This window comes from Thermobia domestica, chromosome 7 (assembly GCF_964235325.1).
Source record: "Thermobia domestica chromosome 7, izTheDome1.hap1.1, whole genome shotgun sequence".
In the NCBI taxonomy this organism is placed as follows: Eukaryota; Metazoa; Arthropoda; class Insecta; order Zygentoma; family Lepismatidae; genus Thermobia; species Thermobia domestica.
Genome location: NC_137460.1, coordinates 44998015 through 45024600, shown reverse-complemented (window position 1 = coordinate 45024600; position 26586 = coordinate 44998015). Strand labels below are relative to the sequence as shown.

The 26586-nt window shown below is 36.8% G+C and overlaps 1 protein-coding gene across 1 annotated transcript; it reads left to right on the top strand.

Moving 5' to 3' along the window:
- Window positions 1–26586, top strand: LOC145690043 (uncharacterized). The gene is made up of 5 exons (XM_081764544.1): window positions 1–179; window positions 3446–3616; window positions 10475–12217; window positions 16073–16669; window positions 23613–26586. Exons 2-5 carry the CDS (start codon window positions 3461–3463, stop codon window positions 24822–24824), a joined length of 3708 nt encoding a protein of 1235 aa, XP_081620670.1. The 5' UTR covers window positions 1–179; window positions 3446–3460; the 3' UTR covers window positions 24825–26586.

The window sequence follows — 26586 nt, the reverse complement described above, 5'->3', positions numbered from 1 at the left end:
AGAATCCTTGAATTGTGTGTGGACAGTATTCGGACACAAGTTTGTCATTAGCTTGTTAACCTGTTAAGAAGTAAATAAACAAATCAAAAAGTAATTTGTACTTCGAAATGTTACAAATTATTTTGATGTATTGATATCTGGGCTCTTCGTTAGTAACTGAACGAATAAACATCGTGAATGTAAGTATTGCCTTCCAATGACAAAAGGAGTGTGTCTATCTTGCACGTTTATCTGTTTTGTTTGTCTTTTCCAAATAACTTAGCTATTTAATGTAGAATTTCCAAGTGAATTTAGTATTCATTAGCATACGAAGCACTTAATGAGTAAGTTATTCTTAGGTTGTTCTACAAGATTAAGCGGCATTAGTACCGTATCGCCGGACCACTTTGAAAACGAAAAAAAAGCACCAAAATGCACTGCATTCGGTTGTATTTTGTTGGATTACATTAAGTTACTTTAGATGACGTTACGTTAGGAGCACAAATACTATGGTGCAAAAACAAACCAATGTGTGCTAGGTGGTCACTAAAAACAAATGCTATCTAACCGAGCCAGGGCAGGAGCGCAGCAGGGGGGCCGAGCGGAGCGAGGGGGTGCGGCCGAGATACGTTAATGTGTGTTGTACTACTGAGAAAATCTTCCAACTGTTGGAAACTACGCACTATGTAAAAATAACGGAAACGATGAATCTTCCCACATTTCCAGTCATCACTATTAACAATACCCTACTACAGTAATATGTAAATAAACTTTTAAAGAGGGGGATTGTCGTAGCCTCCTATCAAATACATGTTCTTCGGATATCAAGAAGCTCAAGATGCATACGAAAAAACTTCTTTCTTATACCGGTACTAGGTACCATACAAGGGGATACTTATATTTTTTACTTTAAAAAAAATGTAAAATAAAATAATAAATAAAAATAAATAAATTATAAAAGTAAAATTGTATTGTGTTACTATGTTTGAATGATGTTCCCTTTCCTTAAGATTACGGACTATGCAAATGTATCACCGACTGGTGATAACGAACCTACTGGGCCCGTGTGGGCTTGCCATCAACAGTCACTGACACATTTGCCAAGCCAATCATCTACGGAAAATAGAACTCAAATTTGCCCAAATGAGAAAATTCCAGAGTCTCTTCCATCTCAACTTACAGTCCGGTATCCAGGCCTGCAGTTCATCATCCGCATCCCACCGTGAAATAGGTTGCGAACCACAAACTACTGACACAGGACGTCGACCTACGAGTGGAGCTGGCAATGAGCACCATGGAGATCTTAATTTTGTCTGTAAAAGCCCTATCAAAAAAAAAAAAAAAAAAAAAAAAAAAACATACGAATCCCAAAACAGAATTTAGTAGCGCAACGGAAAATAAATAAATAAATAAAAAAAAATCCAAAACTGAGATTTTGATCAAAACTGGTAGAAAAAAAAAAAATGGATTTCTGCAGACTCGGCTGTTTCAACCACGGTCACAATAAGGAAAATCTCTTTTCTTTGTTTCGTAGCAATTTCATTTCACCAGTAAAAGAATTGTGTACGTGCTGCTCTTTACCTTGTCCATACTTCACATACTATTAAAACATAACTGTACTCAAATTTACTACTTGAAACTAAAATGCTATATTCTTGTACTTGAAAAGAAAGATGTTACTTAACGGCTAGTAATTTTTATTTGACATCATTCATTGAAGATAGATTTGACAGGAAATTCTAATAAAAAAAAAAAAAAAAAATCTTTACATTTGCTTGTACGCATATGCCCATCTGAATCGAAATCAGCCAAAAGAAAATAACATTAAATATTTCTAAATCTTCAGATCCGAAACATTGTTTACTTTTCATTCAGTTTTCAAGAAAATTCTTAAAATATGCATTGTTATCTGATAGTAGACAATCAAACTAATAAGAGAGTTACCTGATAGAAGAGCCAAGCTATAATAGGCGTCATTACCGGATAGTAGACAGTCAAGCTAATAGGCATCGTTACCTAATTGTAGACAATCAAACTAATGGGCGTCGTTACCTGATAGTAGACAGTCAAGTTAATAGGCGTCGTTACCTGATAGTAGACAGTCAAGCTAATAGGCCAGGGCGCAAAATTTCCGGTCGCCAGGTCGCCATTGACGACTGGGAATTTAGAGCTGGCGATTAGCGTTCAGTAGGAATGGCTTCTGCCTAAGTTTACAGGGCTGCGCAGTTTCTGTTTCACACGAAAATAATTGTCACTGAATGAGAGAAAACACCGAATGTAAAGTCTTCACAGCGGATAGGGAAGTATCGCCCCTTCTTTCCTACTCTCAATCGAAAACTTAATCACGAGATTCCCAAATTTGCCTCCAACTGTCTCACATTTTGTGCAGTTCTACTTGTGAGTACTGCTTCATGTGAGAGAAGCTTCAGCAGTCTCAACAGAGTTAACGACTGCCTACAGGAATTCATTGAAAACCGACACACTGGATAATTTGCTAACAATTTCCGTCAGTGGCTCTTCACTTAAGGACTTTGATTCGAAAACTACGATCGACAACTAATACTTCAGTGCAAAGAGAGAGCGCTAGACAAACGTGAAGGTAAAATATTTTTTAACATCTATATGAATTGTCCAACTCAAAATTGATTATCCTGAATCTAATTGGCTGGTTTTGATATTTTATGTCCTGATGTAATCTCTTTCTTTATCAAACCAAAGGCCGTGTGTGTGTGTGTGTGTGTGTGGTGGGGGGGTCTCATAATTTGTACGTGAGAGATACTGGTGACCATCATTTTTGGATTGGCGAGTGCGTCTGACTTTGAAATTTTGCCCCCTGTAATAGACGACGTTACCTGATAGTGTAGTAGAGAGTCAAGGTGATAGTCGTCGTTAGTGATACCAGTAGAGGCCACTAGTGTTGCAAGAAATTTAACGATTTAAAACTACTGTGACAATTTAATTATTTCAAAAAAGTAGGACATGGGTCCTAACCATATTTCGATTTCAAGTATTTCTACAGTAATATTGTGATGGTTTAGTTACAACTTAAACTGTTTGAATTTGAAGTTATGATATTGAACATAAATGTGTTTTGCTATTTATTATTAAGGCAAGTAAAGAGCTTTTAATTAAGCACGGTTTTAACCTATAGTGTACAGAGGGCTAAAGACTTGGGCGAAAACCCCCCATTACTGTTCTTCCCTCGCCAACTTAGCATTCTTCCCTACATTTACCATTGGCCTCTAAATTTACCACTTCTCCAGTTCAATTGATCATTTTCAATGAAAAGTTGTCCTTATCCGCAAATAATCTATCTAATGGACGAAATGTAGTTCTAAAATCTGTGTGTGGGCACCCTTAGTTGGACGCAACAACTAATATATGTAATCTTAAAAATCGCGTTATGTAATGTACTCCTTATCTGTACGAGAACACTAATCTTGAGTATTTTCTATTAATTTTTCAGTCGAAAAAAAGCAACATGAAGGTGTCGTCAGAAGGAAATAGTAACTTCCCTCCGGCGTCCGATGCGTCGACTGGTTTTCGTTATTTCCATGAATCATTGTGTGGTTATAATATGTGTGCATCTACGTCTGCCCATTACCATTGTGTTTCATGTGGATACGGCACAAATGAGGTAAAGTCGTAATAACAACACGTTATGTGTTCTGTATTAATCATACTGGGTGTATCAATAGTATGGGGGCCATATGCTAACTCTGTTGTGAGTGAAAATACAAAAATAAATAAATAAATAATAAAATAACAGGGAAGTTGTAAATAGGAGATTTTCAAACTAAAATGGATGGAATTTTTCCAATTGCACCAGCAGCTGGGGCTCATTTCTGGTAGGCGCCCTATGCTAAATGAAAATGCAACGTTGTTAGTTCAGCGGGCTGTCGTTTGCTTATAGGACCTGCTTTATTATATGTGCAACACGTGCATTTACACAGGGCGCCAAAATCTGTCATAACTGTATTATTTAAAATAACCATTTTTTGTTGGAAACAGACTTTATGATAATGATAGTTAAATTTACTAAACTTGCCTTCTATTTGAATATTACATTTATAAATCATGTTTATGTCGCCTCACACGGACAATGCTAAAGCAAATGGTCAAGCAAATCCCAGCATGAATTGCTTGCTTGTCAAATACAAGAATTCAATTCTCGAACAGTAGCGAACACCTGTTCTATTTAGTTATCATAGTTTTGACATGAAAACTAGTTTTGTCTTTCTCAGAGACAATTTCCTTATTGAGCTCCTCCGTAGCTAAGTGATTAGCGTACGCGCCTTTGGCGTGAGAGACTCGGGTTCGATTCCCGGCGGAAGCTCATGTGGTTCGGATTCCACGTTAATCAGTAGTTCCACGTCTCATATAGCCTCGCTGCTAAAAAGGACGCTAAACTAAAATCAACTCAACTCGACAATTTCCTTATCATTGAAGGTGAAAACGAGCTTCTTTAAAAAGCAATTTAACAGATGTAGAAGGAAAATAAATATAAAAGAGCTAGTTGCACTTGAATTGAAACTGAATTGAATCTTGAGATTGAAGCACGATATTGAATTCTATAAAAAGAATTACATCTTACCTCTGCAGGTGTGTTTTCTTTATCTTTCACTAACATAATAGATTATTATTTAAAGAAAGGAAAACACAGACAACGTGATTGTATTTGTAGTGTTTAGGCCTTTCTGAGTGTGAGTGCTCTTTCGCTTCCCTTCTTGTTCATAATGGAGTAACATATTTAAAATCGTGGCTTTTAAGATTTGCTCTTTCTGGAGAAACGGAGAGGGCGGCAAATTGATAGCAACCAACCTTACCATACCAACAATACAGCATTGTTGGGAAAATTGATTCGAGATGTTCTAGGTTCCTTCACATAACAATGTGCACGTTTCCCCGTATAAATTTTTAGTCGTCGTACGTTCTGTTCGAACAGCCTGCTAAACTGGATTTTTTTTTTTTTTTTTTTACTACATAGAGCTTCATACCAATGTGGAGCCAAAACGGCTAGTAAGTTAGAAAATATTCCACCATTTTAATTTCAAAACTATCTATTTCCAACGCCTTTCCTTTTTTTGTACCTTTATTGATAACAAAGCTGACCTTTGGCTCGTAACCTTTGATACAGGCTGTATATTTTAATTTTATAGCCTTCAATTATGTTTTAGTGGTGAAATTTAAAATATAGTCTAATCGATAAGGAGTAGTAAAAGTAGGCCCGTAGTCAGGACTTGTATTATTTGAAAATACTTCCCATACTTTAAACATAAATTTCAAACTAAACGTTCATTTGAGTTTCATGAGTATTTCACGTCACACAGTGGGGGTAAATGCTCTAATTTTCTGGCAGAAACTCCAGAAATAAATTTTGCAAATCCGTTGAAGTAACGCATAAAATGTATTGTTAATTGTCCATAGGAGGGAGCTCTACTTTGTTGGAAGCATAGAAAAAATGCATGTCTCGTATGACATGCCTCCGTCTCCTTTAGCCTAACCGGCATAATCGTGGGACGTAAAACTCAAAGATTTCATTCCATTTTTTCGTATGACATGCCCAAACGTAGCAGCTCTTACAGCTATTCCTAACCATTTCGTTTAAGAGCGGCCTCCGGAACGGAGTTCGAGTGCTCATATTTCTTTAGTACTAGTAGTGATTCATTTCAGCTTCAAGATATCTTTAAAATCATCAAGCAAGACCGTTGTTTCATCTTTAATTATCGTCGAATGTCATTCCATGTGTTTTATTGTGATAATTTAAAACAGAAGGTTAAAGGGAGAATATGTTTACATTACGTTTTTGATTTATAGAGATGTATTTTATAAATATCAGCGCATATTAGTCTGAAAGAAAAAAATGCTGACGTTTTGTATAATACATATTTGGAACAAGGGTGCTAACAGTAGTAGCGCATATTTGCTCCTTTTCGATACATTGCATTTGATTCTGTAGGTTGACTACATGAAAAAATGACATTAAAAAGATTTAGGAAAAGAAATACTGTATCTCTCAATATTCGAATTTGAATTGACGATACTTCTCGCACGTATCAAATTCTTCGAATATTTCCAACATTTTAGCTACAAACTACGTCTTAGAAAGTGATAAATTCGTGCTGAAGAAAATAAATGAATGTGGCCGAAATGAGGAAATGCATTCAGGGCAAATTCAAGAAGGAAATGCGCTTACAAGTTGACAAACCAAAGCTGGGATTTGAAAGCACGAAAAATGACACCACTTCCAGACGTTTGTTTCAAATCAAGAATTGTGCGCAAACATTTGTGGCATTTATGTCGATATAATCAGAAATTGTGCTACAAACTATTTCCAGGACCACCAAATAGAAGTAGAACAGTTTCGCCCTTACGCCATGGGCACAGCAAATCTTTTTGTGGAGAAGTATCCTTGAGTAGCCTATGCCCATCAACTGTACACAAAGTGCTCATCTATGGTTCGGCTGTAATTGAACACGCGCTGATCGCAATAGGGAAGCTAACAATGGAAGTATTACTTATTTCATTAGAACCGTTGATTTGAAGCTTATGGAAAACCTCAACATTTGAAAGAGGAGTAGTCGAAATGTTAATGCCACTAGAAGTCGATCAGTTCAAAGTGGCAGCAGTGAGTCGGAGTCATTCCGAATCTGAAACTTTTAAGTTAAAAAGAGTTCAAATTTTGTGCAGTTAGAGAAGTATAATATTTAAATTGTGTAAAATTATGTCAAAATATTAAAAAATGTGATTAAAAGTATTTACCAATACGTATACGTGTTTTCATTACTAGTTAAGAAAGAACGAATCTCAAACATAGTTTTCGCCGAAATTTGAACGTTTGGGCCCAGTGTGCGTCATATGAATTTTGTTTTTCTTTATTGAAGATGGCAACTACAGACATTTCCCGAGTTGCGTATATTCATACTTGCGCAAGAGAATTCCGATATAATTAAAATTTACAACACTATTACGAACAGAACTTACATCTGAAATAGAAAGTAGTATTAAATTTCTACATTCCAATTTGGGAGTCATCTAGTGAGTGAGGCATGAACTGCGCCGTAATTTGGCGACGCTGCTCTTATCATAAGCTTCGAAATACGCTGAGGTTCGTACAAGGTTCTGTACCCTATTCACGAAGCACATTATGTAACTGAGTTTTTGCATTACAATATTATTATTAAAATTTTTCTTTTAATCCTATTTTTCGTACGTTATTCCGACAGATCTTATGTTATGGTAAAAATTCAACTTAAGCAAATTGCGACTCGTGCAAAGAGGCCTGGATTGATCAATTTACACTAGTCAATGACTGTCCGTATTTTAAATTAAAGTATGTGTGACCGTTTTGGTATGTTTTCGACCTCTCATCTCCTGGATGGTTGGTTTAACAAATTAAATTATCAGTGACATGGCTTTCTTTCTGTGTTTCGGCGTGCTTCTTCGTGGCAAAGCAGTCAACTCGCGTTCTTTTAAAATGTGTGGTTCCGGTTCGGTCTGAGACAATACCTCGAACGGTAAACTGAGTATTACTTTCGTATCTCATATTAAACAATAGGTCCTGCCTCAACATTGGCGCTTCAAAAAAGGCGTTGTACTTTAGTCTTTATCATTACTTTTTCCTCCTTGCTATGGGTTATGAATATTTGTTATTCTACTTTTTTTTTTTTTTTCATTATTGCCACTTTTTTTGTTTCTCAACTGCGTGTTAATCCTACAATACATAGTATGAAATGTGAAACTCAATAAAACAGAGCTGTGAGGTATCGAAGTGGTTAGCATTCAGGCTTTCGGCACATAAGACCCGGGTTCTGTTCTCAGTCGGAGCCCAGAACTGATGCCATGTTGAGCTTCATGTTTCATATAGCATCAGTTCGAATAGGATGTTAACTCGAAACGAAACAAAATTCAAAATCAATCAAATGAACAAGGATATACAGAGTGTGAGAAAGAAAGAAAGAAAGAAAGAAAAAAAAAAAAAAAAAAAACTAATGAACGAATCGAACACAGATCTGTGGCTTACCAGGTTTAACCACTATGTTACCTGCACAGGTATACATTATATGATTCTTGAGGTCAGTGGCTGAGGTACTCATATCACTTGAACTAGGCATACACATAAATTATCACAAAATATTTTTGACCATTGAATTATATATGGTAAATAACAAATAAGAGGAAATAACTGATTTTATATTACATCAGTTTCTTTACAGGTGTAATTTCGATTATGTATGGTAAGCTGAAGACCAGAATTCGATTTCCGGTCCAGTCGTGCATTTCTTTTCTTCGTTGTACGTATAATGATTGTACGTAAGTTATATATAATTGAATTCCGATCTGTGGTATAAAATCGGTCCTTTCCTCCGTTTATCACATACAAGAAACAATGAAATCATTTCGCAGTCAGTCGAATTTACGTCCTGGCTATCCTGCTACAAGCGGACAAGTCTAAGTATCCCATATTCCAGATTGCTAATAAAACTCCAACTAACCAAAGCAGTATATATATATTTTAAGATTATATATTTGTGTTACAGTTTCGGCTATGTAACATAGCCTTCCTCAGACACATCCCGTATTCTACTCTTTTGCTCTCGATACGAAGGTAGTTTGATCCTTCGGAGCCGCTGTACGCTCTGAGAGCAACAGTTGGCCAGGTGTGTGTAAAATACAACTGTAATTTATTTTTTGCAGGTGATTTAAGATTGAATTTGATTGCTGGATATAGTAATGGTCTATAGCTAATTGGCGTTAGTATGTTTCGACAATAAGAAGTTTGGTAGAATTAACCAGTATGATACATATTCGAATGAGCATACTACTTAATATGGCTAAAAGTAATATAATATGACTGACTTTTTTTTTATATATATATATACACTCTGGTAACAATATGCTTAATTATGAAAGTTTGTCTTTAATTAGTTGCTTCAGTACGTTTTCGTAAATGTTAATAATTATCATTTATTTATTTATTTTATATTTGTATATTCAATTATCTCTCCGTGTATGCCGATTTTGTCTACTAGTTTTAGTAAAAGTATCATTACATAATTCAGAGAATTTAAGACGAAAACTGTAGTACAATATGATCTTTTTTGTTTACCGTTTAAAATTATCGTATTTTCATTACTCTCAGCATCGCTCAGCTACGGATATGTTCTTAGCTCAGATTTTCCAGGGTTTTTTCTTTGCCACAGTAGGTTTGGTAGAACTCATAAACTATATCTAGAACCCGACATTGATAGTTTTTAGATAAGTTTTTTTTTAATAAATATTATAACTGTGTATAAATCCGGTATTTTTTAAAAAAGTTTTTATATTGATCTGATAACATCAAAATATAATCGAAGACTTCACTTTGGTTTCAGTCAATAGTTTTAATTATCGTACAGTTTCAATAGAAGGCTTCTGCAGGACTCACTCTGACCTTGAAAGTGAAGAAAATTAAAATGAGTCAAGGAAATATGATGAGAGTCAGGGAAGTCTGCTGTATTTTTCAGAAAAGCCCACGGAATTTATTTTTAGCTGCCCACAGAAGATATGAAGAACACCTCAAAGAATCGAAATAGGTTCAAAAAGAAAGTAAGAAAAAGGCTGAAAATTTACCAATTCTTTCATCATCGTCTCCCTTAGCCTAAAGGGTATAATCATGGGACAATAAATTGAAAGAAAAGACAGTCTTTGAAATTCTTTCGTACGCTCAGGTAACAATTAGAGAATCAATATTTTCAAGTTTGAGTTCGAGCTTTCATTTGCGTCGATTGATATGCCTTTGCTACTGCAATTTTTTAGGAACCGTCTAAACATACACACACACACACACACACACACACATATATATATATATATATATATATATATATATATATATATATATATATATATATATTTCTACTATAGTCTAAGAAAATTAATTTAAAGAATTTCTGTTTGAAAGATCATTATTCTTCACCTACTAACAACGAATATGATACTTTATAGGATATATCATATTATGTGGAGTCTTCGTTCTAAGATACATCAGTTTGATGAGTTTTTAATTTTACAATGAACTGTTGTTGTTTCGAATAGTGCAAGCTTGGTTGGTCCTTCCTCATATTTATAAAATGTTTTCTTCATACGTCTTTATAAGCCACAGAATTTTACATGTAAATACCAGAAAGTCAAAACTAGTGTCACATGATTTGATTAAGAGCAGCGAAAGTTGAAGAAGAGAAATGCTTTCTGTTGGAACTGTACGGTAGTAAAATATTGAAGTAAGCTAATCTAAGTCCTATATGATAATTTAATTATGCATCCACTTATCTCGTTAAGCACCAGTATATTTTCTTCTCCAGTGTTCAAGAGCTCATTCTACTATATATATATATATATATATATATATATATATATATATATTAAATTTGCGTATTTGTTTGTCTGTAGTCTGTTAAACTTTAAACTTTGAAAGAACCTTATTAATTATGCTCTGTGGTATTCTTTCTTATAGCTACCGCAAATGATTGCTCATAGAGACATCTGCGCAAATTGCCCTGCTGGAAATTATGGAAGATACGCAGAAAGTCAACCAGCACCAGCGTCTCATAACAGATCATTTTACCCATCTGTGCAGGAGCAAACAGATTATTTGAGTAATTCTTTTCTGACAAATTCTGAGAGTTGTAATAATAATAATAATAATAATAATAACAATACTTCAAGTAATTCGTCACAACAGACTGTTCCAACATCAAATTCTTCCTCAGGACACCCCTTCTATCGAGGAATATCAACGTCTCAGCAACCACTTTTTAACCCATTGCTTTCAAGTCAGAGCTCGCAAAGTGTCTATGGTACTGTGTTCGCTTCACCAACTGGGTTTTCCATACCACAAGGCACCTTTTCCCCATCAGGATTTCATGGATTTGGACAGTCTGATCCTCTGTGGCCTTCGCTTCCACCGGAAGTTCACACTCCGATTTCATCTGCCAGCACTTCGTATTCTGATAATGGTCGAAGTCGTCATTCAGTCGATAAATCCTCCGCTTGTGAAACAACTCATTCATATTATATTAACAAAAGAAGTGTGATCGGAAATACGATGGGATATTGCTCTCCATTACCTCCGTTGGGCCCTTTTAAGACCAGCAACAGAGACGTACCTTCTCTTCAGTCCAAAGTAGGCGTGGATCCTCAAGCGTGTTGCTTCGGTCAAAGTGTTATGAGTTATCCTGGCCAATCAAATTATAAACTTAATGAGCAGTACTCTTCTGCAGCATTACCCCCGATGAACCCATATTTGCCGGATCATAATGACTTGAAACGAGCTTCCGAACCATGTGTAACAGAACTATGCGATGTTACTTGTTTCGAATCGACACAACTTTCACATTCTAGTAAATCAACAACTCAAGGTCGTTCGGAAGATGCGAGAATATGCAATAAAGAAAATAACAGATCAAAATCTTTGACCGAAGAGAAATCTCAGGAGAGAATATCAAATGTACAGACTGATGCTATACTTCATCAAAATAAACAGCAGGACTACAGTAACGTTGAATCGTATAGTTGCGATTTTCATAACGAAACATGTTACACGCAATCGCCATACATGTATCAGATGAACCAAAATATACTTTATTCCAGAACTTCATTACCATCTGGGAAAGCCGATACTTATAGCCATAGTCAACATTTTGATCAAATTAATACTAATTATATTTCCAAAAGTCAATCAAATATCAATCAAGAACAGCAAAGGCAAGGTCAAACATGCGGAGAAACAGAGAAGGTGGACTGTTGTTCGGGCAATTTGAAAACAAATGAACATCATATTGACTCATCCGTGCCAAAGCCTCCTGCTAATAGTCAACCATACAAACCCAACAAAGATTTACACTGTAGTTCAGATACTCGCGACGGTCATTACCAGATAAATGTGGATACAGAAGGTAGTCTTGACCAGGAAAATCCGTCGTTGCTGTTAGAACATTATACTCAAGATGTGAATAGCTTACATAACGAAGGATCGCTCCCGGATTCGATCCAGTTATGTTCAGACAACAGTGAAATTCTCATAGAGGATGTGGAAGTTGGTGTTCCAAATGATAATTGCAATGTGGACCCCACAAGAATAGATAGTGTGAGTCAAGAGTCGTCAAGTGAAATTATCGTCGAGGAAGCGGAAGGAATGGATGATGAAAGAGAAGAACAGCAGCAAGAAGTAGAAGATGATGAAATCAGGAAAAATGAGGTAAGATCTTATTTTATTTTATTTATTTATTTACTGATATTGTCGTCTTGTTTGAAATGGATGTTCAGATATTTTTTTTCGTTTCGAGAGCCGACAGAATTCTATTATCGTAAATGGTACATTCATGATTAAAAATACGAGAGCGAATCAGAAAAAAAGTTCGTGCAATCACCTAGAAAGTAACGAACTACGAAACTCTCGGACATGCATTTTATAGTGAGGTCCTTGTATGTTAATCATGCAAATTATGGACTCGTTAGAATATCTCTTTCAGGTAATTCATTGAAAATACGATGATTGACAAACTTGAGGCACGGAACATCATTAAGTATCTCCATTTCCAAGGGAAATCAGCAAAGCAGATCCACGAAGAGATTAAAGAAGTCTATGAGGATGAAAGCCCGTCCTATAGATTGTATTCAAGTGGAAACGGCAATTACAAACTGGACACATGACCACCACGGATTTTAGATCTGGAAAACCATCTTTCACTAATGATGCCGTCTTGACGGAGAACCATTGAAAGTGTTGTGTGTGCAATAAGTATGAGTTATGGGTCTGCGTGGAATATCATTTACAACCAGCTGTATCTTCAGAAAGAGTCAGCACTGTGGGTGCCATGTCTGTTTTCACCATTCCAGAAGTGAAATCGCGAGGACGGTGCAAGAGAAATGTTTCATCTCTGTGAGGAGGATTTTTTTCGGCAGACTACTGACAACGGATGAAAATTGGGTTTATCTTTATGACCCAGAAAAAAGGGAATGAACACGTAATGGAAATACTCCTCACCTTAAAATAATAATAATAATAATAATAATAATAAAAGTGCACCAAGGTGATGTTTCCCGTTTTCTGGTACTCTGAAGAGGTCATTATCACAAATTTCCTACCACAGGAACAGACTATTAGTAGGATCTATTATTCCCATCTCCTAAGTAAGCTACGAGAGGAACTGAAGAGGAAACGTCATGGATTGGCCACAAAAGGGGTGCTGCTGTTGGCAGACAATGCACCAGCTCTTTAGGACATGAAATATTACCCCAGCCTCTATTGTCATCGGACCTAGCACCAAGTAGCTTCTTTCTCTTCCTAGAAATGAAACGTCTACTCAGAGGACGCCATTTTGACAGTAGGGATGACGTCATTTCTGAGGTTGAACTGTGGTTTCAAAGCCAAACTGGGGGGGCGCGGTGGCTCAGTGGTAGAGCGTTCACCTCTGGTGCTTGGGGCCCCGGGTTCGATCCCAGCCCCCGCCAAGTGAACTTTGTGGTGGACAAACACCGTGCTCGTGGGTTTTCTCGGGGTTCTTCCGTTTCCTCCCACTTTCTTCATTCCACCATTTCACTCATCTCTCATCATCACCGTCTCCTTTAGCCTAACCGGCATAACCGTGGGACGTAAAACTCAAAGATTTCATTTCATTTCAAAGCCAAACTGCACAGCTTTTACAAAATGGGCATACGGAAAGTGAAGAACCGCTGGGAAAAATGTGTCGCTAGACAAGCTACGTAGAGAAGGACTAACACCATCATGGTGTCAGAGTTCTCCAGAGGGGATTTATTCTAGGTGGTTGCACGAACTTTTTGATACCCCATCATATATAAATAAATTCTAGAATTATTTATTCTGAGGCGTTCTAATTAAATACATTCTAAGACGTTTAACGAAACAAAATGTGTCCAAAGATGAGACATATATCAATCGATAGATCTTACCGAGCTAAACAAAATGGGCATGTGTGATTGTAAAAGGTTATACGTAATATTCAAGAAACAGAAGAAAAACAGTTCATGCTGTATTAGAACCATACCACTTGTTGAGGGTGAAACTAATACAGAAATATATACTCTCAATATGCTCTTAATTATGACACTAGCAAGACGACAGTACGCGGTATGGTTAATGAGATATAACCTAAAATTAACATTAACTCAATTTGTGTTTAGCTAAAATGTTGTCCAAATACAAGGTATGTATTAGTCGATAGTTCACGTCAAACTGAACAAGATAGCATGCTTGAAAGTAACTTTTCGTGGATAGTTTTCAAGAAAATCAAAAAAAGATGGAACTTTTATGGCACCAAAAAGTATATCTTTTGTTATTTATTTATCTACTCTACTCCATATATAGCAAATACACTCTTAATTAGCAGATTATTGATTGGCTTTTCCTAATGATGACTTATTGTAAAGTAGAAATAAAAGCGGTGAAGAAATAACAGATCGTTGTATATTACGTATTTATTGCCATTGTCATATAGATGCGTTTCTTTGTGTGATAACGTTGATCTATTTCTTTCAAGGTTTTCCTGGCTGGCATGGTAAAGCAGTCGAAAAGCATTAGACTAGAGGAGAAATGTTAAAATTTGCGAGCCTGGCTTTCCGGTTCAGTTTGCTGGCCTTGAGCTTAATTAAATGAAAAGTAGTCCATGTGAGCACGAATCTCATAAGTGAATAGTGAGCCAGAGCTCCGAGTACAAACTAGGTTTGAGTTTCATTGAGGTCAGCGAAATTTGAACTCTTAGTGAGCACGAGTTCTATTGGAGATAGCAGTCGAATATGAGTCTGATCCAGCGTGAGCCTAATTGCAGTTAGTGAGTTCGAGTCCCATTAAAGTAGTGAGCCTGGGCGAGCTTCGAGTTCTGTTGGAGATATGAGCAAATGCGAGTCTGAGCTAGCGTGAGTCTCATTGCGATTACTGAGTTTGAATCATCCCATTAAGGTAGCGAATCTCGAGTTCTATTGGGGATAGCGAGCGAATGCGAGCCTGAGCTAGCGTGAGCCTCATTGCGATTAGTGAGTTCGAATCCCGTTAGGGTAGCGAGCCTCGAGTTCAATTGCGGATAGCGAACGAATGTGAATCTGAGTTAGCGTGAGCCTATTGCGATTAGTGAGTTCGAATCCTATTAGGGTAGCGAGCCTCGAGTTCTACTGGGAATAGCGAGCGATTGTGAATCTGACCCAACGTGAGCGTAATTGCGATTTGTGAGTTCGAGTCCCATTAAGGTAGTGTGCCTCAAGTTCTATTGCAGATAATGAGCGAATGCGAGCCTGAGCTAGCGTGAGCCTCATTGCGATTAGTGAGTTCGAATCCCGTTAGAGTAGCGAGCCTCAAGTTCTATTGCGGATAGCGAACGAATGTGAGTCTGAGTTAGCGTGAGCCTCATTGTGATTAGTGAGTTCGAATCCCGTTAGGGTGGCGAGCCTCGAGTTCTACTGGGGATAGCGAGCGAATGTGAGTGTGACCCAGCGTGAGCTAATTGCGATTTGTGAGTTCGAGCCCCATTAAGGTAGTGTGCCTCGAGTTCTATTGGGGATAACGAGCGAATGCGAGCCTGAGCTAGCGTGAGCCTCATTGCGATCAGTGAGTTCGAATCTCATTAAGGTAGTGATCCCGAGCGAGCCCAAGCAGGTAATTAGCTCTCGTCCATGACTTCTGAGAAGGTTCAGATATAGAAGAAAATTAACTCAAAGAAAAGAAGAAGTGCCGAATACTAAGTTAGGTTTAGTTTTTATATTTAAAGAGATGTACACGTATTATATGTGTAATTATGGATTAAATACGCAAGTATTCCGTCCATTTTCCGGTATAAATCGTGTTAATAATCTTTTGGTATAAAACATTTTTGACTTCTTACAGTGGCAAGGAGCCAGAATCTTCACAGAGTGGTATATGTAGTAAATTCTGAATAAGATGCATTATTTTTATGAGAGATCTGCATGTATCTTAGGTGGTTAACTTTTATATCACGTATGCCCATGTAAGTGAAAGAAATATTAAGCTGTTTTTAATAACGATATTTATATGTAATATTACGATAAATTGAATTGAAAACTGCTCTTTTTGTTTCAACAGGTAGCGACGGAAAGAATGAAAGAATCTATCACGTTGCCTAGTGAACTTTACCCAGTTACAGTGCGATGTTTGATCTGTGATACACCATGCACACAGGAGCAGTTGGAATGCCATTTTGTGAATATAGGAGGAGACCTTCCGTTGACATCTACCTCGCATGTTCCAGTTGCCAGAAAAGCCGAAGAAGTATTACTCAGCAGCTTTAACAAATTCCATAGTAACATTCTCTGCACAAAGTGTCTTAATCTAATAGAAACTGTGGACTGTCTAGAAGTGAAACTATATTCTGTTAAAAAAGAACTTCGAGAAAAATATCAGAAAACTAATTCATCGTTAAGTAGGAACTGGAAGAGTATAGTTGTCGATACCAATAGTATTTGTATGGATGAAGAAGCACAAGAACGAAATCAGTGTACAAGCGTGCAACAGCACACGGATACGGTAGATGTATGGTCGAACGAGGCATCTGTTGTTGTGGATAAACATGTTTTCGAACCTCAGCAAGTTGAACGTTCTTGTGAAAGTGAGAAAGAAAATGTGGACGAAACGCTAGAAAATTTTCCCGTAGCAGAAGCGGATAGGGAGCAAATAATTTCAGTAAGTATTCTTATTTAAGCATAATTCAGTTTCAGACCTATGCTACTAATACCCAAAAAATGAATGCATAAAATCGGTGAATAGTAATACCTTAGAATTCATGTGCTTTTTTTTTTTTCTACTTAGATACTGGTTCATATGAAATGAAATGAAATGAAATGAAATCTTTCACTTTTACATCCCACATTATGCCGTACCGGATAAGTAATGAGAATGGATGAAATGGTGGAATGAAGAAAGTGGGAAGAAGCGGGAGAACCCCGAGAAAACTCCGCACACAGTGTTGGTCCACCGGAAAGTCAGGTTTATGTTCGGGGAACAAGTATATTGAATTTTGACTTTATTTATGTCAAATGTTCTCTTGTTCTAGTCATATTTGAAAGTTTTTAAAACGTTACTGAGTATTTATTAAAATTCTGTAGGAAGAAATGTTGTTGGACATTTCTCCTCACCTGAACAATCAGTTTTCAAAACAACACCGACAACGTTTGGGCGGTGATTCCTGACACCAAGATAAGACAAAAAGTAGAGACCAACCTGGGTGCACAAATGCTTCCTTTCGGAGTTATAGGTTTCCGAAAGTATTTAAAATATATATATATATATATATATATATATATATATATATATATATATATATTAAAGGTCCATAGTTCTAATACTATAGGACTTACCGCAGTCGGGTCAAGACTTCACTTATTAACTAATATGTACGCTATCCAAAAATTCGTGTTTCAGAATCCTACGGTACTCATGCAACAATTTTTATAGAGGGAGTTTGGCATGTAATTTTAAGTACTCACCAATTACCTCTATAAAACTTGCTGAAGTACAGCAGGATTGTGAAATTGGATATTTTGATAGAACACATACTAGTTCCTAAGTGAAGTCTTGACCCGACTACGGTAGGTCCCATAGTTTTGGAGCTATGGACCTTTAAAATTCATGTTTTTGGTAGAATATAGCTCCGAAAGGAAGCATTTGTACACCCAGGTTGGTCTATACTTTTTACCTTATGTTGGTGTCAGGAATCACCTCCCAAACGTTGTCGGTGTTGTTTTGAAACACCCTATATATATATATATATATATAGAGCGTTGTTTTGAAACACATGCACCACTTCATAATACTCAGAAATTGAGAGTCGCTGTGACTCAGTGGTGGAGCGTTCATCTCAGGTGCGTAGGGTCCCTGGTTCGATCACAACTGGCGCCAAGTGGACATTGTGCTGGACAAACACCGTACTTGGGATTTCTCGGGACTCTTCTGTTTTTTTCCATTTTCTTCATTCCACTGTTTCATCATCGTCTCCTTCAGCCTACGCATATCCATGGGACGTAAAATTAAAAGATTTCTTTTCATTTTTCCTATTACATAATCCTTCATGATAACATGTGTAGTGTGCTAGTAATAATGAATTGATGAAATTGTGATTATGTAGATTGTGAATTTATTGTTATTCTTTAATTAAATAAATCTTACAAATTTTTACTGACTGACTGTAACAATTCAGGTTTCTTAAAAACAAAATCTCGATCATGTTAGATATAGAAATTATATAGATTATAGAGAATATTGGGTAATCTTTCACCCAATAAAAGTTGTAATTTTCATTTTACACTTGACAAATTCGTCTTCTTTGGAATGTCCAGGGCTCATAGTAAGTCACTTTTTTTTTTTTTTTTTTTAACTAAAAGTTAGTTTTTTCAAGTTGGTCACTAAAAGTTACTTCTTTTTTTTTTTTTTTTTTTTTCAAATTTGTCACTAAAAGTTACTTTTTTTGAGAGGTAAAGTGACTTTTTCGTGTGATTTATGTTTTGCATTGGCAGTTTTCTAAGAAAAATATAAAAATAAATGGAAAAAGACAGAAACTTGCTACTCATTACTCTTGTGAAAGCTTCAGTACTTGCTGCCACATGTGAAACAATCAGCTTTATTCTTACTTAAGCTTTTATTCTTTCTAAAGCACAGTGTATGGTTGATGCATGCTTAAGCTCTCAAGGTGGAGTTGAGAACTCTTCTGTGTGTGTTCTTTCTTCTATCATAATAGTCCTTTAGTTTTCTCTCGTAATAGTTAACGCTCCGCTTCACGTTGCGATGAGTGTGTGTCTGTGTGGTTCATCATGTTCGTCTTGTTTTAGGCTTCTTGTATGTTCTTCTTACGAGTAGGTGATGAATTTGAATATTTCATGGCCTTGAGAACTCTCAATGCTAAGTTAAACATAATGCCTGGGATGAAGAAATTCGGAAATAGACCAGAACTGGTTCCACTTACTCAGAAGCTTCTTACATCTGCTAAGTCTGCTTACCGTAACTACAAAGCATACTTAGAAAACCTAACAAAGGAGGGAGCCCAAAAAGAAGTAAAGAAGAAAAGATGAAACAAAACAACAAACAAAGAGAGCTGGAGAAATTGACAAAGGAAAAAAGGGGCATGATGAGATTTTGGTCACTTTTTCGTGTGCTTTTGGTCATTTTTCAAATATTTACAAGAGACCAGACCACTATGAACCCTGAATGTCTTATATTGTAACATGATTTAATTACAATAATTAATTAACTCAAAAGGTACTAATTTTGCTTCTTCAAAGTGTTATAGATGGTTTAATAAATCATATTTCGACGTCGCAAAAACACTTATAGAGGCCTGACAAAAAGGAGCACGCGCACATGCGCTAGACTGAAAAAAAAAAAAAAAAAAAAGAGGCAAAATAAAGCGATGCCCCAACTTCGGGTCTTTCAAAACACGAGAAAGATACTAAGTATAACGTCGATAAAGTGAGATAAAGTATAAAAAAGATCATTATCATTCATTGAATGACACGAGGGATTCATACGAGGGAATCAAAATTAAATTCAGACATGGACGTTTTTGGACAAAAGTTGAAATATCATTGATTTTACCACCGTCGTCACCAATCATTGAGGAAGAAGAGCAAAGATTTAATTTATAATTTCACGTCCCACGGGTGTGCACTTTAGGCTAAAAGAGACGGATGAACTAATGAAAGTGAGTAATCATTAAAATAATTGGTGGAATGTTGCTGTGGGAGGAAACAGGGAACTATCGAGAAAAGCCACGGACACAATATTGCCTATCACAAACTCTCTTGTCCAGGAGTCAAACAAGGAAACCCTCCCGCGTGCCAGAGATGACCGCTGTAGCACTGATCTACCGTTTCTCTCTGGGAAGCAGCAAAATATTTTTATCTGTTCAGAGTTCACATAGACCTTGAAAGTTAGAGAAAGTCCGTGGAATATTTCGAAGTGTGCCGAAAGTCTGGGAAATTGCTATATTTCACAGAAGAGTCGGGGATTGTTTTTACGTGCCTCTGGAAGAGATATAAAAAGAATATCAAAGAATCAAAACATTCAAAAAGAATAAAGAAAAGGGCTAAAAAAGAAAGAAAAAAAAAAGAAGATAGTCTTTAGAAGTAAAGAAACTTGAGGAGTACCGAAAGGTGTTAAAATTTCAAGCTTTAAAAGAAGCAGAACAAATTAAATCAAACTTTCAGATGCTACAGGGAAAAAAAAAATAGTTTTTTTCGGCTGTAGATAATCAAAGAGATATGCCAAATTATGATATATGTTTACTTGTTTATGTTTGTATTCAGGGTGGTGAGGTATTTAAAAAAAAATCGTTAGTTTATAGTTACTGTTCGTACTAGTGTTTTATTGTATTCCAAATACAGTCTGAAGTTTGATTGATAATAAGTATTTACAGTAAGAAAGTAAGTTTATAGTGTATTTAAGAAATGAGGAGAGGGTTGAAAGGGTATAAGGAGAGTGAGATTTGTTTTTCTAAACCTAATCTGAAATAGTATTGTCATTAGTCAGGATCAGGGATAATTTACTTACTTAGTCGTGAAAATCCAGGAAAATTAATGCCAGAATTTCATTGTGACATCCTAGAGCTTTCTCGTGGCTTAGCGGTTAGCCTACTCGGCTTCCCGCGTGGGAGACCTGGGTTCGATTCCCGGAGGGAGCTCATGTGGTTCGGATCACACGTTAAACTGTAGATCCATGTATCATAATAGCCTCGCTGTTGAAAGGGACGCTAAACTCAAAAACCATCATCCCATACATCCTATTACCACTAAATTTCTTTCCTTACGTAGTTCTTGACAGTGCTGATACATGTAAGGGAAAATTAGATGTCTAATGTGATTTTTTTAAACGATCTATAATAATTTAGGAGAAAAGTGAGTGTATTGATAATATTTCTCTTGAAACTGTTATAATACAATTACAATAGTTTCATTATTGTGGGGTACATGATGAAATTGAAATGAAGTCTTCTGTTCAATACTCCACGTTATTCATTTTAGTTTCAGATGATTTTGAGCTTAAAGTCTCTCTTCATCAACGAGGCTAGGTAAGACGTAAGCCTACAGCATAACGTGCGATCGGAACCGCATGAGCTCCCACCGTGAACTGAACTCACGTCTTGTGCCCCGAAAGCTAACCATTGAACCATAAGGAAGCTACGAGTGATTTGTAATGAAACGCTTGTGCTGGCGTTAAGCAGATCTCCAACAAAACAAATATACACGGTAGTGAGCAGTATAAATTAACGTGAGCGGGACTGAATAGGACTCATTCCTTTCAGAGGTGAGCTTTTGACCACTGAACGATTTTGTTGCTTTTAACCCCCTCCTATTCGTTTATTTAGCCGCGGTAACGTAGTCAGTAATGTGCCTACTTGGCAACTGGCGTGGCCCGAGTTCGAACCCACTGAGAGCGAAATTTGTTTATCGTATCAATGTGGCTCAGAGGTTCACACAGCCTTTTTAAAACTGGGGAACTAAAAGGATCGGGGCGTGGTGGTTACTACATTATACACGAGTGCCGAAGTCAAGAAAATGCGAAGCTTTTATCACCCCCCCCCCCACACACACACACAAAGTCGTTGGGTCTGTCCCGAAAAAAGAAAGTAAGAATGCCGTTACTTTACTTCATTTTTTTTTTTTCGTTTATCTACTGTGTATAGGAAAGATCCTCATATACAGTCTTGCTAAGAGATGTGGCTACGCACTTCTCATTGAAAAGCCAAGTATCCTGATCCATAAATGGAATTCACTTAAACTAGGTATGCATTAATTACAAACTTGGAGCGATACGATCAACGTTTAGTGATTATTCATAGAATTTTTTAATGCATCATTTGTTTTCGTGAACGAACACTCGTACACATAGTTGAATTTGGCATATCAGCAAAGAACATAATGGCTTGGAAAAATCGTGTTCACACAACAAAACTAAAAGACTTCGCCCTATTTGTAGTGCTGAAAATTCTATTTTACATTGTTTACAATGTGAATTCGTACACAAATGCTTTGCCAATGTTAAGTCTATGGGTTTCCCGTTTTTTCGGTGATTATTCTTCAATGGTATGTCCGATCAGGTCATGCGATTTCTTACGACACTCTCTCGAATCACCATGTCAAATTGGATGAAGATAGGCATCTCGAAGATCCAGTTTTTCGGCGATTATTCCTCAATGGTATGTCCAATGGAGACAGTGCCCCTTTACGACACTCAAGTACGCACTCTCAACTCACCGTGTCGAATTTGGTGAAGAACGGTTCAGGCATCTCGGAGATCCAGTTTTTCGGCGATTATTCCTCAATAGTATGTCAAATCGAGACAGTGCCCCCTTACGACACTCAAGTGCGCGCTCTCAACTCACCGTGTCGAATTTGGTGAAGGACGGTTCAGGCATCTCGGAGATCCAGTTTTCGTGATAATTCCTCAATAGTATGTCTGATAATTCCTCAATGGTATGTCTGATAATTCCTCAATGGTATGTCTGATAATTCCTCAATGGTATGTCTGATAAGTCCTCAGTGGTATGTCTGATAAGTCCTCAATGGTATGTCTGATAATTCCTCAATGGTATGTCTCATAATTCCTCAATGGTATGTCTGATAATTCCTCAGTGGTATGTGTGATAATTCCTCAGTGGTATGTCTGATAATTCCTCAATGGTATGTCTGATGATTCCTCAGTGGTATGTCTGATAATTCCTCAATGGTATGTCTGATATGTCTGATAATTCCTCAATGGTATGTCTGATAATTCCTCAGTGGTATGTCTGATAATTCCTCAGTGGTATGTCTGATAATTCCTCAATGGTATGTCTGATATGTCTGATAATTCCTCAATGGTATGTCTCATAATTCCTCAGTGGTATGGCTGATAATTCCTCAGTGGTATGTCTGATAATTCCTCAATGGTATGTCTGATATGTCTGATAATTCCTCAATGGTATGTCTCATAATTCCTCAGTGGTATGGCTGATAATTCCTCAGTGGTATGTCTGATAATTCCTCAATGGTATGTCTGATCGGGAATTGCGATCCCATACGACACACTAGCGCACGCTCTCGAATCACCATGTCATATGTGGTAAGGACGGTTCAGGCATCTGGGATGAGTAACCGGATAAACGAACGCCTAAGTGGGGTAAATAGGAGCTTCTCTCTAATTAATGTGATTTTTTTTTTAAACCAATTTAGAACTTTTATTTCCTCAGTTAGGAAATAAAATTTCCTAACTGAGGTTGCGAGAATATTCTCTTTTAAAAAGAGGATGGTCAGGATTTTCGTGCTTAACAATATGCTTTTGTAAAATTACCTAATAACTTTTTAGATGTAGCGCGGTGGCTCAGTGGTAGAGCGTTCACCTTTGGTGCTTGGGATCCCTGGTTCGATCCCAGTTCGCGCCGTGTGGACTTTGTGGTGGACAAACACCGTGCTCGTGGGTTTTCTCGGGGTTCTCCCGTTTCCTCCCACTTTCTTCATTCCATCATTTCACTCATTTCTCATTATCACCGTCTCCTTTAGCCTAACCGGCATAACCGTGGGACGTTAAACTTAAAGATTTCATTTCATTTTTTTAGATGTAGTAGGATGTGATATATTTGTTTTAAATTTTCTCGTAGATGCAGAGGTTCGAGGAGCCTGAGAGTGGTAGGACTGTTGGAGAAACTGAGAGAAAAGACGAAAAAGCAAGTTCCGACGAAGAAAATGTCGATGATCGTGGTGATGATGAAGAGGAGGAGGATGAAGTGGAGGAAGAAGAACTAGGAGATATTTCAGAAAAGAAAGACGTAAAGGAACAGTTGGCTCCAACAGTGTTTTGCTGTGAAATATGCGGGAAACAGTTCTCAGGGAAAGATTACTTAACAAAACATCATTATCAGCAGCATACAGGGGAATTTCCTTATCATTGTGAACACTGTGGTCGAGGGTTTGGGAAAAGAAGTACTCTGATGTATCATTTGAAAAGACACAATAATGACCGACCTTTCCAGTGTGAACAGTGTGGCAGGCGGTTTATTCAAAATTGTCATTTTGAAAACCATATGAAACAACATCGAGGGGAATTCACGCATATATGTAAATACTGTGGGAAAGGTTATATGACATCCAATTCTCTGCATATACATCTTCGTACACATACAGGTGAACTGCCATACATGTGCGAAATATGTGGACGACGATTCAGTGTTCAGTGGAATCTCAGTGCTCACATTCCATTATGTACAGGGAAATTTCCCTTTTACTGTGATATATGTACCAAAGGTTTTACATCGGAAAAAAGACTAAAAATCCATGTTCTTACACACCAAGGTCAGTACCCTATGCGTTGTAGCGAATGCGGGAAAGGTTTTCTTAAAAAAGCCGATATGACTGTACATATGCGATCACATGCTGGGGTTAAGTCCCATGTATGTGAGGTGTGTGGTAAAGGGTTTGTTAGTACCGGGAATTACAATAAGCATAAACTGCAACACACTGGTGAGCGTCCGATTCAGTGTCAGTTGTGTGGGAAAGGGTTTACAATAAAACGTTTGTTAGTAGCGCACATGAACCGTCACTCAGGGATCAAACCTTACCCTTGTGACAAATGCAACATGTCTTTCGCAGATAGAAGTAATTTGTATAATCATCGTCGGTCCCACTTAGGAATTAAACCGTACACATGTTCTATCTGCGGTAAGTCTTTCAGTCAAAGTCTGCGAAACCACATGAAAACACATTCTGGAGACAAATCATTCGTGTGTTCCGTATGTGGGCAAAGTTTCACGCTTAAGAGCTCGTTAAACAAACATTTAAAGACAAGGCATAAGTCACTGAACGCACTGACGTAGCAATTGGATGTTCATTTGGTAATTATTTATTTATTTCTAATAACCAATATTGAAATATACGTAAAAATAGGTGAGCGATGTTCTTATCCGTACAATAGTATAGGGTTGAAAATGTTGAAACTATTTTTTGATAGAGGAAATGACGCAGATACGAAAATGGCGTTTTCGTTTGTGCACTTCTTCATATGCAGATGCTGCTAAGAAATGACGAAACCATTTTCACAGTATTACAATAGAATATACATTTATCAAAACAGTTTTTAACAGCACATTAATTACTTTATCTACGCAACTTTTAGTACAATCAATTTTGGTAACTAATTATGCAGTTTCATCATTTAAAAGCTGTTAGCTATGAATACTTTCTATTCAGTCATAATTCACTACTTTAGCTATTCGAATATTATAGATTTTCCACATATTCTCGAATCTAATGTTACAGTGCTAGATTTCCTGCTTCATTTACTTCTAATATATTAATGTATATCGTATTTGAACATTATACAGTAATTCTATGGTAAGTTTAGAATCGGAAAACGAACTACCTAGTTCATTCTGTACGAATAACAAATGGACATAGGTATGTTAGCCATTCATACTCTGAAATGGTTTAGAAGGTCTGAAAAGATTGCGGGCTGTATGAGCTAACCTTCGCTCAAATATTCAGACTAGTTCAAGAATATGACTCTTGTTATCTATTTCTGACTTCATTTAGACTCTTCGCAGACAAGAAAACTAATTGCGATAAGTGTTATAAGCATATTTTTTAAGCAACAAACGCATTCAACTAATTTCTGATGGTTAGATTGATAAACATGTTTCGTTGCTGTTATAATATCAGTTATAACTAGGCGAATAATGAGATTTTTCCTTAAGAAAATTGATCAGAATGACATTTAAAGATTTTTTTTTAAAAAAAGTACGAAGTCAGACAGACATTGACCACATTTCTTTTAGAAACAGAAACACAATTGAATTGATAAGTAAAGCAGTAGAAGTTGAAAGCTCAAGCTTGTTCTTTGACTTGAACATTGAGCATACATGCGAAACACCAACCGTATATAATCTTTGGAGCACCAACATATAAATTTTACTTAAATGCCCAAGATAGGGTCAATTTGACCCCATAGGTTTTTGTGACACTTAAGGCCAGCAAAGAGATTAAATGATACTCTATTGTTACAATACAAGCAATGAACATTTATTGTAAAGAGGAAAATGTACCACATAAGAAAAACTAACAAAATGAGGTTGGCGCCAAAACTTGTTTGCACGAAAATGCCATGCCGTCAGCGCCGTCTACATTTGGCGGGATGAGAATTTTTTTTCTCTCTCCTCTCTCGGAATATGACTGAAAACTCTTTTATTCCATGATTAACCAAGATGGGGTCAGTTTGACCTCATTTTCCATTTCTGTAAATAAAAAGACAGATTCTACGATACTTGTTAAGTGTACAAAATTATTCAAGAGACTCTTATAGAAGCATTCCTAGAAGACCATTTCAGCATACATTTTTTTAATGCAATAAAAAATAGATAATGTCTCGCTGGGGTCAAATTGACCCCATCTTGGTACTCCAAGGGTTAAATAGAATCGTATCCAAAGTTAGAACTTTGGACTTGTATTCACCAATTCAACTTAGAAACAATACCTCATTCTTTTTGTAACATATTCCGAGTACAGAGTGTAAATTATCACATTATGAGATTATATTTTGTAGTAATTACATGCAAGATGTTTATTGGTTAGGAATTCGCCTTT